The following is a 17744-nucleotide window of genomic DNA, read 5'->3' on the forward strand; positions in this document are numbered from 1 at the left end:
GGGTCCTGAGGACCGAGTTTGAGAACCTGTGGTTTAGATCAAACATTTAACAAACTTGTCTGACGCCCATTTTCATCTGTTTTCTGGCATTTAGGAGCAAATTGCTGATCATCAGTTACTCCCATACGTTATCAGGTTTTCATTCCAACCAATCAACTAGTTGGATGGTTGGACAGAAAATCTTTGCGTGTGTACCCAGATTATCTCTCCATCAGCATCTATGTGTGCTGCTGTTGGCAGTTTGGCTTTTTCGGATATACTGCTGAAGTTTGTTACATAGTACAGAATGTTCAAAATCTCATTCAATCTTGCAATTGTTCAGTCTAAATATAATAAGTAAAAAGCCTTTGGAAAATAAATGCTTCACATGCTCCTACCATAAAATAGCATTACTTTACAGCGCCAATAAAATAAGTTATTCCGTTCTCACCTTACCCTTTCTCTACAAAATGGTCGGGAATTTTATTTTTTTATATCTTTTTAGGACAAGTGCAGATTTTTTAAGTTTTTTATTTTTGAACCTTGCTTGAACTGAAATGTTTCTCTTAAGTTGTTATTTCACAGGGAAAAAAATAATAGTATTTGAAACTACTATAGATGCTAAAAATCTGGTCCTTCCTCAGTACATTTATACCATGAGCCTTTCTATAATGGGTGCAGGGAGTGCGGTGCACACTAGGCCTCTAAGTCCAGAGGGGCCCAAAACCTGCACCCATTCAAAATATCTACCTCTCTGTTGGCTCCGCTGGTATCACTAGGAAGATCTGCACCGCAGATACAGTAGCACAGGAAATATGGTGCAGACGCTATGTTTTGCAGAGATCTGCGCATGTGCACTGCAGAAATCACTGGGAAAATGGCATCCGCGCCATTTTCCCGGAGCTCGGTGCACGCACAGTAGGCTCTTGAAAATGCCAGAGTCTACTGCAGAAATTAGCCAATGAGAGAGAGAGTGGTGTGGTCCCGCATGGAGGCTGCACATGGGCACTGCCCTCTCTTCATCTGCCCCTGATGTATATCATACATGTGCAGTTCCCACAATGCCTATGATTTGTGAAGCCCCTGAAAACAATGCTTGCTTACAAAATAGCCACAAAAATGTCTGTCATGATTAAAATTTATCTGTGATCCCCAATCACATATATTGTTTCAAAGTTCAAACAACCTAATAAAAAAATGAATTTTAAAGTCATTTTTCATAATTTAAACAAATTTGCTGAAATTTAGAATGAAAACAACATACAGCAATACCAAGAAAGGTCCTTGCTCTGAGTCGGATGCAAGTCCAAATGCGAATAGATCTGGTGGATATCTGCAATCTGCATACACGCCTCAGAAAGCAGTCGCAGACTGTAGCGCGCATAAGCACAAAGACAGCTGCAAATGACTAAAAAGACCGGTGATGATTCTCTTTTTGGAACGACCAATATTTGGTGCCAACCGGGCAGTTACAGTGCGGAGACGAGGAAATGATCTTGTGGGAGTGTCATGGCATTGCCATGGGTGTGTAGGCCGACTTCCGCGCTCATTTGGAGTGTGCAGTCGGAGATGGGATGGCTTTTTCTGATGGATGTGTTGCTCCCGGCATTGTGTGGTTGTATGTCCCAATACTAATGATGACGTCTTCAGCTGTGGATGGAAAAACACTGGGCAGCATGGCTTGCTGCAAGAGCATGGATGCAGGGGCTGGCTGGCAACTTTTAGCCTGGGGGGCAAATGCATGCAGGCCGGCCCTGGCAGAGGAGTAGCGTGTAGCCAGGGTGCCCGGAGCACGTGCGTGCTTAGGCGCCCCCCCCTCAAGTGTTCCAGGGAGGAGGCGGCTCCATATGGAATTAATGTAAAGTAAAAATAAAGATATGGGGCAGCCCCCTGTAGTGGTGCCCATATGTAGTGCCGCCTGTTCCCCAGGAGAGGACCCCCTTATGCAGGCTACCAGTAGTGCCCCTAGTAGTGATCCTCCTATGCAGTGCCCCTTATACAGTGCCCCAAGTAGTGGTCCCCCCTGTGCAGTGCCCCTTGTGCCCCCAGTAGTTAGCCCCTTATATAGTGCCCCCAGTAGTGGTACCCCCTATGCAGTGACCCCAGTAGTAGTCCCCCCTTGTAGCTTGTAGTGCCCTCAGTAGTAGACCCCTCTTGTAATGCCCCCAGTAGTAGTCCCCCTCTTGTAATGCCCCCAGTAGTAATCCCCCCTTTGTTGTGCCCCCAGTAGTAGTCCTCCACCTTGTAATGCCCCCAGTAGTAGTCCCCCCTTGTAATGACCCCAGCAGTAATCCCCCCCTTGTTGTGCCCCCAGTAGTGGTATCACCTATGCAGTGACCACAGTAGTAGTCCCCCCCTTGTAGCTTGTAGTGCCCTCAGTAGTAGTCCCCCCTTGTAATGCCCCCAGTTTTAGTCCCCCCTTGTAATGGCCCCAGCAGTAATCCCCACCCTTGTTGTGCCCCCAGTAGTAGTCCTCCCCCTTGTAATGCCCCCAGTAGTAATCCCCCTTGTAGTGCCCCCAGTAGTAGCCCCCCCTTGTAATGCCCCCAGTAGTAGTCCCCCCCTTGTAGTGCCCCCAGCAGTACCCCCCTTGTAGTGCCCCCAGCAGTAGTCCCCCCTTGTAATGCCCCGAGTAGTAATCCCCCCTTGTTGTGCGGCGGCCTTTTTCCCAGTGACTAGTGCATGCACAGATAAGATTACTCCGGGAATAAGGCGCCATTTTCCAGGAGACCAGCACATGCGCAGTCGATTCTGGCATTAAGCCAGAGTCTACTGCTCTGCCAGAGAGGAGGGGCTCACACGGAGGATGCACACAGGCCCCCTCCTCTCTTAATACGCACCTGATGGGCAGGTACTCGCTTTAACATAAGGTAGTAAGCAGGCTGCTGTGTCAGAAGCAGATGCATCTGACTTAAAATTAGCCCAGCATATACAAATTCAGTTTGTACCAAATGAAAGCTGTACTGTACATGTCTCCTGTAGATATGCATACTTTACATAGAACATTTTTTAAATGTGGCAGAAATGCGTTTGGGATCAACATGGAGATTGTGCTTGGGGCAGTTCTGGATGTAATTTACGATTACAACTACCAAAGCTGCCATTCGGACCTAGGGCCTGATTCAGCAAAGATTGCAACTGCAAATACGCACGGGAATCAGCTGAATGTTGAGTTCTGCGCATGGGTATACATCGCAGTGCGCATGCGCGGATCAGCCATTGCAATCGGGACTGCAGTAACTACGCAGACCCATTGCAGAGTGGTTGACAGGTAGTGCCGTTTATGGGAGGTGATGGGGGGTGGTCGGCGAAATGCAGACATGCAAGAGTGCGTGAATGCCGTTGCAGGTGTGTGCATAAATTGTCCACTGTGATGCCATACGCAGTTTGGCCTTTCACTGCGTGCGATGAGGTTAGCGAATTTCTGAGTAAGATCTGACCTTGTGCAAGTGTGCATGAGGCTGCGATGGTAACCGATGTTACCGATGGTTTCACAGTCTTGCTAAATATTACGGATGTGTGTAAGGTAAGATGGGCGTCCTTATGTTGTGCTGTGACGGCATAGCGATCGTAATGGATTAGCATACTATGGCAGTGAGACTGTGTGCGTAATCGCAGCCACAATCTCAGTGACCATCCTTGCTGAATCAGGCCCCTGGTGGCTGGAAATAGCTAAATAATATGGGGAACAGACGATAAGTGTCCCATATTCTGCTCCTGGATTCTTGCCCATAGTAAAGTGGTTTTGTTGAAATGTTACAGAGGAGAATAGGTCTTCATCATTGGGGTGTTTAACTGGTAAGCTTAACAACTTGTAATTTGAATGAACCACTTTGTCATGTATAGCTGAATTTACTTGTCTGCCATTTTCGCAACTTCATTGAAATTGCTTTGAAGGAACATTATGGTGATAACACAAGTGAAATGGAACTCTTATTTCCTCTATGTGAAACCCTACTGGTGCTGTAGGACAAATGCATGTCAAGTTGTCAACATTTCCAAACACAAACAATCTGCCGAGGTATTCCGACGTCTGGGTCAAAGGCCCCTTCCAAATAATAAACATTTAGAACATGCCCTTTCCTGCCTTTGGGCCGGATTCAGAGCTGAATGCTCTGACCAGAGCGCTCGCTCTGAATCAGGGCCCTCCTCCATGAAAATGGAGCGGCCTCCTGGCCGCTCGCATAGCTGTGGGTGACCACCCACAGCATATGCGAGCAGCCAAAAAGATGGTCGCGATGGTCTTGACCATCGCGACCATCGGACTTGCGACGGAGACCCTGCGGTAGGGTCTCCCTGCCACAAGCCCTGGAGTGATTTTGGCTCTATCAGAGCCAAAATCACTCCCACTGACATCACTGATGTCAGTGGGACTGGATTTAGACGGTAGGCGTTCCCATGGGAACGCCTCCGTCTGACAGGCATGCCCCCAGCACACCCACCAAAGGGGGCGTGCTGTCAATCAACATCGACAGCACACCCCCTTTGATGCGAGACCCAGAGCGATGGAAAGCCCGTCGCTCCCCGGGTCTCGCGCATGCGCACGACGGAGCTCCCTCCATCGTGCGCATGCGCAGTGGGGAACATCGATCCGCTTGCAAGCGTCCTGACGCTCACGAGCAGGTCTGAATGACCCCCTTTGTCTCCTCATGACTAGGTCAAAAAGAGACAGGAGGATCTCATGGGCCCCTCCCAAATAATGCACAAATGAGGGTACAAATCCCCTTGTGGCCCAGGGTGTCTGCGGGGATTTGGCCAAAGGAAGTGCCCCCAGTAGTGTTGCTCTGCCTGGGTGCACTGCACAAAGTCTTAGGGGTACATTCATCATCCCCTAATGGCCCGTTACACATGCGGAAACACTAGTTTCCTCATATTTATGGAGACGGGCCATTCATCATCAGCAATCCAATAGGACCACCTACTACTCAGCAAACTCTGAAAACATAAAGTTTTTGGAGTTTGCCTGCGAGAACAATTGCCATCTTCACATGGTGCTTGTTGTCGGAGCCCTGATCCTTCCTATGGGAAGCAGTTTTGAGGACGTGAAGAGGGATCTATGGGGATTCCTCCATCACATCCTTCCTGCCTCCCCAGCGGCTTTGGGCATGTGTGACCTCAGGTCATATATATGCAGAAGCCAGCGATGGGGACAGTTAAGTATCACTGCTACAGAAGTAAGTAGTGTTAGTGATCGCGGCGACAGCTGCTTTTCAGAGCATCTGTCCTCACACCAGAGCAATTCAGCATTGATAAGTGATAAGTATCCCCTGATGATGTATAGACCTAAAAGTCCCACACTTGTGCTAACTTCGCCTCCACAGGCTGTTGCCTCACATTGGGCGACAAATTATGTAGTGATGAAAGAGCAAGAAAACTATATTTACACTCCTCCATGTTCTCCAGCTCAGTAAGTGTAATGGTTACAAGCTGTACCTCACCAACTTCCTCCAGCACGATACTTGTAGCAGATGGTAAATGCTATATGTTTTAAGCTTGACAGTTGTAAAAGAATAGATACACACTTTCCACTCTATATGACTACCTCCAGCACAGTCTTATACATATGACACAGCAGTGAAATGGCAGCACATACCTGGGGACAACATGTCAGTCCATCAAATACAGCATACAGGGGACTCCAGATACAAAGTTCTTTGTACTTTGGGCCTGATTCAGACCCGGACACTAAGCCGCGAACGAACACTATGACCGATAATCGCACATTTGCACATGTATATGCGTCAATATGCGCATGTGCGAGTCACTGCACTCAGGAATTGTGTGCTCGTGGTACACACACGGGACACTAATTTGAGTGACAGCGCAGTTTGTGAGTGGTAACAGGGGTAGGTGCTTTTGAACGGGGGAGTGGATATGCAAACGCAGGCGTGTCTGGGCGTCTAAACGGTGTGCTTACTTAGCAAAGAAGCATCATTGTACACGTCACTTGGTTGGATTTTAGACAGCAATGATCGCAGTACTTGCAGTGGGGTAGGGTCTACTTCAAGCACTGCGTGCAGCTCCAATGGCTCTCGATGTCACCGATTAATCACACACTTCCTGGAGATGACCTGTGCTAAGAGAGAAAGGTGGGCGGCTTTTATACTGGCGTGCGTTCCCTCTGCCTTCGTTCTCTAAGGCATAGAGGGCATCCTTCCACCAGACAGTTCGATCGCAGCATTTGCATATCCAGCCCCTTTTGGCTGCGTTCGTTCGCAGCTTAGCGTCCAGGTGTGAATCAAGCCCTTGGCCTCAAGAGACTATTAATACATTGCATCACACAGGTCCTGTATAACAAGACACTATGCCACTAGTACACATCACACTCTCAAGGGACCTTTCATCTGACATGCTGGCAAATTTATGCAGACCTTTAACCCTTCCACTGCTGGGTTTAGCAAAATTATTACTCAGGCGCTTCAGTGATTCTCCCCTCTTGCCATGATGCTAGCTAAAATAACTCACTCTCACTATGGAGGCACTTCTCAGGGGCTATCAGGGATCCAACATTACACATCACATGTAGACACTCACACTTAGATATCTCTTCAAAGGAGATTCCTCACTGGTCTGCTGCCTGGGTCACACTGTACAGGAGCTCTCTCCACTGCACACTCCCTCCTCACTGCAGGCACACCACAGCCAAATAGTACTCCCCCTCTTGTATTCTGCAGGGGAGCCTCTCTCTCACTGCAGGCCTCTTAGCTGCTGCACTGTGTACTATTTCTTCTACCCTCCCTCTTACTCTTGAGGGGCTTTTCACAGGGGGCTCCTTTAAATACAGAACTTTCCTTTCTTTTACACGTGGCGGTTACTGCAAGGGGGACTGCCTGCTTATTGGGGCTATCCCCTCTCTTTGGCATCAGTGGGCGACTCTCCCCCACCAGTCTGTGCCACAGGGGCTTACTGCCAAGTACCCCTTTGTTGCCATAAGGGCTCCCCTTCTATATACTGCGCCCTCATGGCTTGGGTCACACACACCCCGAATGCAGGGGTACTTTGGGACTTCCCTTCTCCCATCCCACAGTTCCAGCGTAATGGCTGCCTCATCTCGATGATGCTGGGAACCTGAATCTTTACAGAATCAGGTCCTGACGTCATCCGCACAGCCGCAAAGCCAGAAGTGTCACTGCCTCCTTCCCTCTATCCAGTCTTCCCGGTGTCTCCCGCCTACGGCAGGAGACGATATCTGTCACCAGGGAAGAAGGGGGCTGGGAGAATAAATTGGATCCTACGTTGGCACCACTGAACGGAGGATACATTCAATAATGGCCTCTAAAGAGCAGTATATGCTGCTTACACTCAAGACATGTTTTCCCCTTTAAATATGCTAAATAAGTAATTTTAGCTACAGGCATATCTAATGTTCTCCAGGAGATGGTTTGGGATTAGGGGACGGTGTCTGAGATAACACGAAAGAAACATGCTTCAGTATTTGCACAAAGTAATTTATTTGCAGAATGAAATCATTAATTCTTGACAAAACTATTTAATACAGTAATTGGAAGACATTGCTAACTTCCCGCATTTCTGAAAGAGCAGTTTTTGTGGGAACATCTTACTAATATATCAAGAAATCTGGATAAAAGGTTTAATTGTGCTGAAAGAAAGTTATTTCAATAAAAATATTCAGCATATTGAAATAGAAAATAGAAAATATGCTGTATAAGCCTCGCTCCTTGCAGTATAATGACTTCAAGCAAAGATGTCTCCATTTATAGTTCATTTAGGGCAAAATTTACTAAGCGGCGAGTTCTAAACCCCGGGGGTTTGGTGGCGGTTTGGCAACGGGTTCTAAATCATGGGGGTTTAGTGGCATTTGGCGGCGGTTTCTAAATGACAGCCCTATTCCAAAATTTGTTTTGACGGTGGTTTTACAGCGGTTTTGGCCTGCATAAATCTGCAGATAGCAAAACCGCCGCCAAACATGCAGGGTTTACAACCGCTGCTTATAAAATTTGGCCCGTGCTGTAAATTGGCAGATGAGCTAGACAGAGTATTTCAGAAAGAACATAGACGTTATGCCTTTTAATAAAGTGTATATATCTATGCATAGTATAAAATAAAGTCCCAGGTAGGCGTATGTCTGTGTGTTTGGGCTAATCGTGAGAACCACTGGATGGATATTGATGCAGTTTTCACTATTTTATAGAGCATTTGTAGAGGAAGGTTTATTTGTATGAAACATTAATGTATGACAAAAGAGGGCCAATCAGTGATGATTTTAGTGAAGCAAGTCAATGAAAAAAACATCTGTCCGAGCGCATTCTTGGTTTATGCTGCCTAAACCATTAAAGATATATCACAACGATAACTGCAAAGAGCCACCAAAGAACACAAACAAGCAAAAACAAACAAAAACACCAGGGACGGGTGGACAAGTAAATTCCAACTGCACAGGAACATGTAACCTCTACTAAACCTTCCCCAAGCACTAACCATGCATCAAGAACCTCCTGTCATGTATCACCATTAACCAGAATACTGTAGGAACACAACTAAATATATTGCCAGTTATAAAGCCCAAGCCGTAATGTTGATTTTCCTCAGGCCATATTTACAAATTTTCTGATAAATGTCTGTAGTTTTATCAGTAGTTCTCTTGTATAGGCAAGTATTATAGGCTTAATGAACCTTTAAGTCGTTTTCTTTAAATTGTATACTCTCAATAGTTAGTACCCTAGCTAGCAGCGTTGATGTAGCTGCAGTCCTCCTTATCCTGCGTAAGTTCTGGGATCCCAGTCTTACATAAACTATAACATAAAGATGAGTATAACCAATGATGTCACTTGGGTGTCAGAGGGGCTAAATTCTGACTAGTAGACTGCAATAATGCGGGCGGTAGTACCAAGCCGTAAAGGACACCTGCGATCAGTGTGTACGTATCGATGGTGGACACAATTTAATATTGATATTGTTTTTAATAAATGATTATTAATTGCCTGCATATGCGTCAAGATACATTCACCATAGTCGCTTGCAGCGAGTATTTATTCGCAGTGTGATTGACAATCAGGGAGTGTTTGGGGGTGGTAATGGGCAGTGTCAGCTACACAGGTATTTTGTGGGTATCCCCTCCTGTGCCTGCGATCCTGCATGCAGTAAATTTGGCTCCAGCATCTCATTTCCTGCGGCTATTCTACAAGACCATAGGGTTACTCAGGACTGCTATCATCAAATGATCTGTGAGCGATGCTGTGTCTTTGTACGCAGATGCTTGGCTTTGCAAAAAACCCCATTTTCATCTCAGTACATATCCCTGTGGTTGCGACATTTGCCTATCTTTGCACAACAGCTGCGTACAGTATTGCAGCTGCGATGGCGTTAGCTTACATCTCTGAATCAGGCCAATGTTGCGCCTTATGCTAGAAAAAAAAATACACATAAAAATAGCGTGCTTACGTTCTTGTGCTCAGGTATACGCATTTCATGATGCACCAAGCTCTGCAGTAGTATCATATGCAGGGGGTTATATCTAAAGATGTGCAGGCTCAGATTAGATTGGATTTTCCCACAATTTTCTAATTTTACCCATGAAAAATTGGGTTTCAGAAAGGGGCAAAATGTCATCTTTCATGGACAAACATTGTTTTTCATGGACTTTTGTCCATGAAAGATGATGCCTGGCCATGAAAAGTCCATGAAAGATGATGTTTGTCCATGAGAGATGATGTCTGTCCATGAAAGTCCATGAACAATGACATTTGTCCATGAAAGATGATGCCTGCCCATGAAAAGTCCATGAAAGATGATGTTTGTCCATGAAAGATGATATCTGTCCATGAAAGTCCATGAAAGATTGTCTGTCCATGAAAGCTTACATTTATCCATGAAAGATGATGTCTGTCCATGAAAGATGATGTCTGTCCATGAATGTCCATGAAAGATTATGTATGTCCATGAACATCCATGAAAGATGACATTTGTCCAAGAAAGATGATGTTAGTCCATGAAAGATGATGTCTGTCCATGAAAGATTATGCCTGTCCATGAACGTCCATGAAAAATGACATTCGTCCCTGAAAGATGACGTTTGTCCATGAAAGATTATGTCTGTCCATGAAAGTCCATGAAAGATGATGTCTGTCCATGAAAGATTGTCTGTCCATGAACGTCCATGAAAGATAACGTCTGTCCATGAAAGATGATGTCTATCCATGAACGTCCATGAAAGATGACATTTGTTCATGAAAGATTACGTTTGTCCATGAAAGATGATGTCTGTCCATGAAAGTCCATGAAAGATTATGTCTGTCCATGAAAGATGACATTTGTCCATGAAAGATGATGTCTGTCCATGAAAGATTAAGTCTGTCCATGAACGTCCATGAAAGATTATGTCTGTCCATGAAAGATTATGTTTGTCCATGAAAGATGATGTTTTGCCTCTTTCTGAGACCTGATTTTTGGTGGGAAAAATCAGAATTTGGTGGGAAAATCCGAACTAATCCGAGCTTGCACATCTCTAGTTACAGTATATACTTTTTAACATTTATTTTTGACAGCAAAAGACACTTTATTTATTAGGATTGATCTAAATAATAATTTTAAAAAGCCCTCTAAAATAGATGAAATATTGAGATAAAGCTGGAGACCTGCGTATCTGCATCTCCGTGTTGCTTTGCCTTATTCACAGTTATGTGAACACACCCTTAATGTACCTGGACTACGCTTACACGCCTCCGTCTCCATCTCCCCCATTGTAAGATACAACCCAACCATCATCTGTATGCGGCGTTTCTTTGTCTGCATGCGCAGCACCAATTCTCATATCTTATGCTACACCAACAGACGGGGAAGCTATGTGGCATTCTGCAGCATGGCATCGTTAGCATAATTTCCCGTCGGCCCTGCAGCATGTCATCGTTAGCATAATTTCCCGTCGGCCCTGCAGCATGGCATCGTTAGCATAATTTCCCGTCGGCCCTGCAGCATGGCATCGTTAGCAACATTTCCCATCGGCCCTGCAGCATGGCATAGTTAGCGACATCCCCGTCAGCCCTGCAGCATGGCATCGTTAGCGACATCCCCATCGGCCCTGCAGCATGGCATCATTAGCAGCATTTCCCACGGGCCCTGCAGCATGGCATCGTTAGCGACATCCTCATCGGCCCTGCAGCATGGCATCGTTAGTAGCATTTCCCATCGGCCCTGCAGCATGGCATTGTTAGCGACATCCCCATCGGCCCTGCAGCATGGCATCATTAGCTACATCCCCGTCGGCCCTGCAGCAGGGGCGACAGGCAATGTCATGAGCGACCCGCTGGAGCGTGCAGATAATGGGTACACACTACATGATGTACCCGATATGTTGCTCCGGTCCACAGGATTGGACGACATATTGACTAGCGTGTACCCAGCTCTACTCACCAATACCATACTAGGTAGCAAATTCTTTTGGTCTTTGATAGTAAAAAACCGTAGTTTGTAAACCTATTTCCCATCTTGGAGCACTATTATCAGGGGTACAGTGTACTTATGGTTGAGCTTGTGTTTAATGAGGATACATTTGTTAACTGTTTTGGGTAGAGGAAATCTTAAACAATAGTCTCAGTTTGTACAAATGTTATGGTAGCTTTTATGACTAGTTTTTTTTTACCCCACTCAGTAATGTTCTGCTGTTCATGATGTTGCCCATGTGCATCGCACTCCCTGAACCCATTATGGATACGCCCCTGGTACAACCGATTACCATCGTAGCCTCACGCACACTTGTACAAGCTCTGACCTTACAGAGGAATTGCTAACTTCATCGCACGCTATGAGGCCTCAGGTTGCGTACGGCATCGCAGTGGATAATTTATGCACGCCCATGTAACAGCGTTCAAACGCCCTGGTACGTCTGCATTTCGCCGACCACCCCCTCATCACCACCCACAAGTGGCACTTCCTGTCAATCACTCTGCGATGGGCCTGTGTAGTCACTGCGATTTCAGTCCCAATTGCAGTGGCCGGTTTGTGAACGAACGAAACAATCGGCCCGATTGCATGCTTAATCGCAGTTGCAATTGGTAATGAATCAGGCCCAATATTGCCTATGCCCTTGGTAACTAAAGGACTCATACTGAGCAGAAAATCTACTCTAGTAGTCAGCGCCCATTCACAGGCATTATTTTATTGGAGCCTCAAGGGGAGCATACAGTATACTAGGCTTTGTGGACAAGCATTAAGAGAGCTGTATTTGAGAGCACGTGTGTACAAGGACAAAGTTGTAAGAACTGGGTCAAGAGAGCAACAGATATTAACCAGTGAGATCTGTCTGTTGTGCTCGGCTCTAGGAGTAACACAATGGATTCAGAAGGCAAGTCAGCAAAACACACAGCAGAAGTTGCAACGGTGCTTAAATGGGCTTTGATCACCTTTTACAGGGTGGCCATAGTAATAGAAAATACCTTTTGAAATGTCTAATACACGTGGTGGCTATAATTAAACATCCCCTGATCAGAGCCGTCTGTACTGTATTCAGTCAAATAACCAGAATGTCACAATATTTGGCACAGAGACTAATTAGTACATGGGAAGCAGGGGTCCCTGAAAAAACATTACAGCAAAAAGTTGTGCTTACAATGTTTAGAATTACTAAAGTAATTTGATTTTAAATGTTTGACTGTTGCGTTATTATTAGTGTAACGCAATAAAGGTAATCGTTCATTACAGTTTTGGCTTTTATTCATAGCTCCATATTCCTGCTACTGGCTACTTTTTTGCATTAAAATTTTCATCCTGCTTCCCATGTTCCCTTATACCCTTAATTAGTCTTCATACCAAATTCCGTGCCATTCTGGTGGTTAGATCAAACTACACGCTGAATAGGGTCAATTTAATTACGGCCACCATGTGTAAAGATTTCCGAGGCATTGACTATTATTTATAAGCACCGACATATTACGCAGTGCCGTTGCATTGAAGGGATCATGACACAATTAAGTTACACATAATAAACTAAACCAGAATGTATAGATGGCCCTGCTCAACTGAGCTTACAATCTAAAAGGGCGAGGGAACAATGAATACCTAAGGTATAACAATTGTTGCTGTTGGTAGGCAGTGTGTGTGTGGCCACCAATAAATAAAGCAGACATTGGTGAATGGCATTTCTGTGCAGCTACCGCTGTGTAATACAGTCAGTGTAGAAAACTTAACAGTCAGCTGCTGGCAGTCATAACTGTCTTTCATCATTTTTATTAACCTAACCTCCGTCTTGTTTGGTACTGGAGACTTTTACGGTATGTTGCATAAGCATTCAATTTAGTGCCAATTCTATGACATTAAGGCAAGAGGTCTCCCTTCTTGAATTTGCTGTGAAATGTTGAGGGCTGAGGACGCACGGTCTTTAGTGTGTCCTAATCCAACTTGGTCTTCTTGGTACTAGAAATGACTGGTTCGGTTTTGCTGAAAACTGAACACACCCAAACTTTGGGGTTCTGATTTAAACCGAGTCCCAGCTAGGATCACTTTGAGATTTTGAGTAGAACCAAGGGGGCGATTCAGACCCGCTCGCTAAGCTGCGTTCGCTCGCTATGGGCGATTTCGCAGTGTGCGTGCGTGAGCCAGTCTGTGCGTTGATGATCGCTTGTAGCCTGCAGATGGAGCACTACTTTGAGTGACAGACAGTGCCGTTTGTGGGTGGTAACAGGGGAAGGTCCATGAAAATGGGGGAGTGGATGTGTGAATGCTGGCGTGTCTGAGCGTCAAAATGCCGTTCTTTGGGCGTGCATAATTAACATGGAAGCGTCATAGTACACGTCACCTGGTTGTATTTCAGCCTGCAGTGATCGCAGTGCTTGCGGCGGGGTAGGGTCTACCTCAAGGGCTGCGAGCAGCTCCGTCGGCTCTCGATGTTACTGAATAATCATAATAATCATAGCATTTAATAACAAAAGCTTTTGTTATTGAGAAATTCTTTTTCTATGTATATTGTTTTATAATATTTACATACAAATGACATCTTTGATAACTTATTTTTATATTTCTAATATTCATGCCATGGTTTTTGTTTTTAATACAATGACTAAGAACTGTCATGTAGTTCAGCTGAGATCCTGGGCGCGATGTACCAAGCATTGGATTAGCGATGTCGTACATACCGCCAATTATTGGGTACATACGGGCAATAATATTGCCGGTATCTACCTAGAAAATTGCAAAGGACAGCTCTCCTGGTAAGAATTGTCCTTTGCAATAGAGAGATTGCACACGCAGAAGGGGGAGCTGGGAGGGATCTGATTGAATTCCTCTTGGGGGGAATCCTGTGCGGACGCCCATAGGCTTCTATCTGAAGATGGCGCTACCCACTGGGTCGAAACACTGGAATGCATCACATGTGCTTAGTACATACGAGAAATGCAGTAAATCCCCTGAAAAAGGCATTTTCTGTGGTTTTATCGCATTTTTGAGCTTAGTACAACTCGCCCCCTATATTGTAAATAGTCAATGCTCGTTTATTCAGATTACAAAGAGAAGACACAATCTTTAGTATGCTCTTCCAAACATACTAATACAAATCAATCTAAACAAAGCTTGACTATTAACTGTATATTGTAATATGTAACATGGACCATGTGTCTCAGTGCTTTCGTACTTGAAAGTGCACACAAAGGTGCTGTCTAAATTGTTCTTATGTGCAAATTTAATATGATTGATGTGTTCAGATTATTCATAGTACAGGTAAATTATTGTTGCTAGGGTTACTGTTGTCATTGTTCTTTATCAAGTGTTGGATACGATACTGGAAGTTCTGTATACATACTAAGAGCAACACTGACCCCTGCAGTATGTAAACATTAGTGCACTTTATACAGGTAGATTACCACCACTACTGCTCAGATTGTATAGTACACCTCTATTTGTACTTTATAGCACAAAGGTGTGTGCTGGCGCTATTTTAAGTAAATGTTTCTAAATAAATACTGTAAGCGGCTTATTCATAAATGACGTGCTTTGTTCTCTAATTCCTAGCATACCAGTTACAGAGTTGTCCAGATCCCCGACCATTTCGCAATGGATTTGTCGTTGGAAACGACTTCACTGTGGGACACACTGTTTCGTTTGAGTGTTACCCTGGCTATTCCCTGATTGGAGAATCTGCCCTCACGTGTCTTCATGGAGTGAGTCGTAACTGGAACCATCCGGTGCCTCGCTGCGATGGTATGACTTTTAAAGTTTTATTGGCTGCCAATGTATTCAAGTTTAGGGAGAAGCCTATTTTGTGCCCCCCCCCCAACACAACAATTGTTTTTTTTTTATTCTTAATAGAGGTGAGCAAATTTTGTGCTAATGGGATTTCATGTCAGAACAAGCCATTTTGAGTTTCAAAAGTTTTAGTGGAGTATGGGTTTTGTTATGGTTAGAATTTCACTTCATTAGTTAGTCAGGCCTGGGTAGGGGTTACCAGCCGTTGAAAGTATGATAGGGATTGTGAATACAAGCTTATATTAGGTAGAGTTTAACTCAGGGCTGGCTCCAGGGGTCGGAGCACCCTGTGCTGGCCCTCTCCAATGTGCCCTATCTTCGCGCACCTGAAAATGGGGGCAGGGCCTAATTACCATAGGCCACGCCCCCTACATGACATTATTAGGAGGCGTGCCCATCTCCAAATAACCTCAGGCTGGGGGGAGCCTCACTAGCTGAGCTTCCCCCAGCCCCCTCTCCCGTCACTGAATGGATGTCGCGCGCATGCACGCAGCATCCATTCAGAGGACCTCATTCAGAGTTGGTCGTTGCGGCTGCACGGTCGTAAGGTAAAAGGGGCCGGATATGCAAATGAAGCACTCGCAAGTTGCGTCGTTAAGATGGGATCGTTAACTGGACGAGCGAGGGGAGGATGCGGCAGTAAGACTAAAAATACGCCCCCTTCTCGTTCGCATTACACGTCATCTCCGGGCATATAAGGATTAATCGAGACCATCGGGAACCATCGGAGCTGGTCGTAGGGCTTAAGGTTGACCAAACCCTCTCTTAAGCTCTACGATCATGTCAGTGTAAAACCTCCCATGTCACATGTGCCATGACACTACTTAGTTAATTATGCACTCCCATAAAACGCCGTTTGCATAGTCAGGCACGCCTGCGTTCTGATCTCCACTCCCCCGTTCACAAGCACCTTCCCCTGTTACCACCCACAAACGCCTCATCCTGTCACTCAGACTAACGACCTGGCCAAGTTGAAGGAGAGAGCAATTTCTGATCGTAATAGCTTGTTTGCGCACGCGCATTGCGAATTTTACGCATGCGTAGTTTAGCGAACATTGGTGGTGTACGACCGTGCGGCCGCAACGACCGACTCTGAATGAGGTCCAGAGTCTCTGGGGTCCGGCACCGCCGCACTGCTGCAGCGGTGGGGGTCCCCAACCTCCCGATTTGACCACCCGTGGTCCACTTCGGCCCACAGCTGGAACAGCGGGGGACAGTACTGTCCCGCTGAAATCGGGATGTTGGGGAGGGGTACGCCCTCTATGGGTGGCGCCCTTGTGCGACCGCACAGGTCGAACCCCCCCTTGAGCCGGCCCTGGTTTAACTCTTACACTTTATCTTACTTCTGGTTCCCCGCTTGTTGGGAAAGCATTGTTTTTCAGTGGCCAATAGGGGCATAAGGTGTAGCTGAGGGGTCCCTCCACTTGCTCAGGGCAAGCTGTGTCTGCCCAAAGTGAGGACCTGGGCTTCTCCACTAAGGTTGGGTCTCAGTAGTACTAAGCTAGTAGAGAGGTGGATGGACAGTAGGCCTGTGCATCAGGGGACCACAGACGCCCTGTTATTAGTAATTTCACCATGGCTAGAGCTGAGATTACAATGCTTTCTTAGGCCACCATAATTTCCAGGTAGTTGATTATTATTACAGTGTTAGAAACAATGGCTCCTGAAGATTTAAAACAATATACAACTTAAGCAAAGGTGTCTGTTCTTCACAAAGTTAATTACTTATTGTTTTTTTTCTGTTATGAATTAATCAATATAAATTATATATTCTAAGAACTGCTGAAACAAAAAAAGTTCAGGACTAGTCAACGGGGGAGGCCCACTGGCAGGGGGTTGTCCCCAAGGTCATTTTACGTGCCCTGGCCTTGCAGACAATATTTAAAGTCTCTTTTGCATGACATACTGTATATATTTTTTAATAGTACTCATCCTCCTAATATATATTTATGGAGACACTCAGCCGCCTCTGTGTAAATTCTTTGACAGCTCAGTGCTATAGCACGTCTGTGATTATTTCGTTTACATTTCAGCATATAGCACATAAGTTGTATTAAAACGGCTGGGTCCTTTGAAACCTGTCATTTCATTTTATGAGGATAAGGCGCACACACACACAACACTATTCCCCATAGCAGTAATACTTGTTTTTTTGCTCGCAGCTTAACAATTTGGAAAACTCAAGTGCAAATACTTGACAGACTCTTCAGCTATCTTTCATGCAGCTCCACAGACTAAAGTATTTACAGCAGGTCCTTACCATGCTTGTTTGTTGGACTGTTTTACAGCTCTCTGTGGAGGGAATATCACTGCCATGAATGGTACTATTTTCTCTCCCGGATACCCAGATGAGTACCCAAACTTTCAGGACTGCCTGTGGCTGGTGAAAGTCCCGCCAGGAAATGGGATCTACATCAATTTCACAGTCCTTCAGACGGAACCTATTTATGATTTTATAACCGTGTGGTAAGCAGATTTTATTCCTGAGTGATTGATTAACCCAGCTACTTAATGATGCACGGATATTTTCCTGCGGTGTTGGCTGTTAATCTCTATACATTTGACAGTGTTAT

At 45.4% G+C, this 17744-nt stretch overlaps 1 protein-coding gene across 1 annotated transcript in view; it reads left to right on the plus strand.

The window, feature by feature from the left end:
• The window catches only part of CSMD3 (CUB and Sushi multiple domains 3), a 1208248-nt gene that overhangs the window by 990732 nt on the left and 199772 nt on the right, over positions 1–17744 (plus strand). Inside the window, exons 43-44 of the mRNA XM_088444368.1 lie at positions 14938–15126; positions 17460–17637. Of these exons, the coding sequence (XP_088300494.1) occupies positions 14938–15126; positions 17460–17637 (367 nt within the window). The remainder of the gene's footprint in view (positions 1–14937; positions 15127–17459; positions 17638–17744) is intronic.

This window comes from Taudactylus pleione, unplaced genomic scaffold, assembly GCF_031769625.1.
Source record: "Taudactylus pleione unplaced genomic scaffold, aTauple2 ptg000360l, whole genome shotgun sequence".
NCBI classification, from domain to species: Eukaryota; Metazoa; Chordata; class Amphibia; order Anura; family Myobatrachidae; genus Taudactylus; species Taudactylus pleione.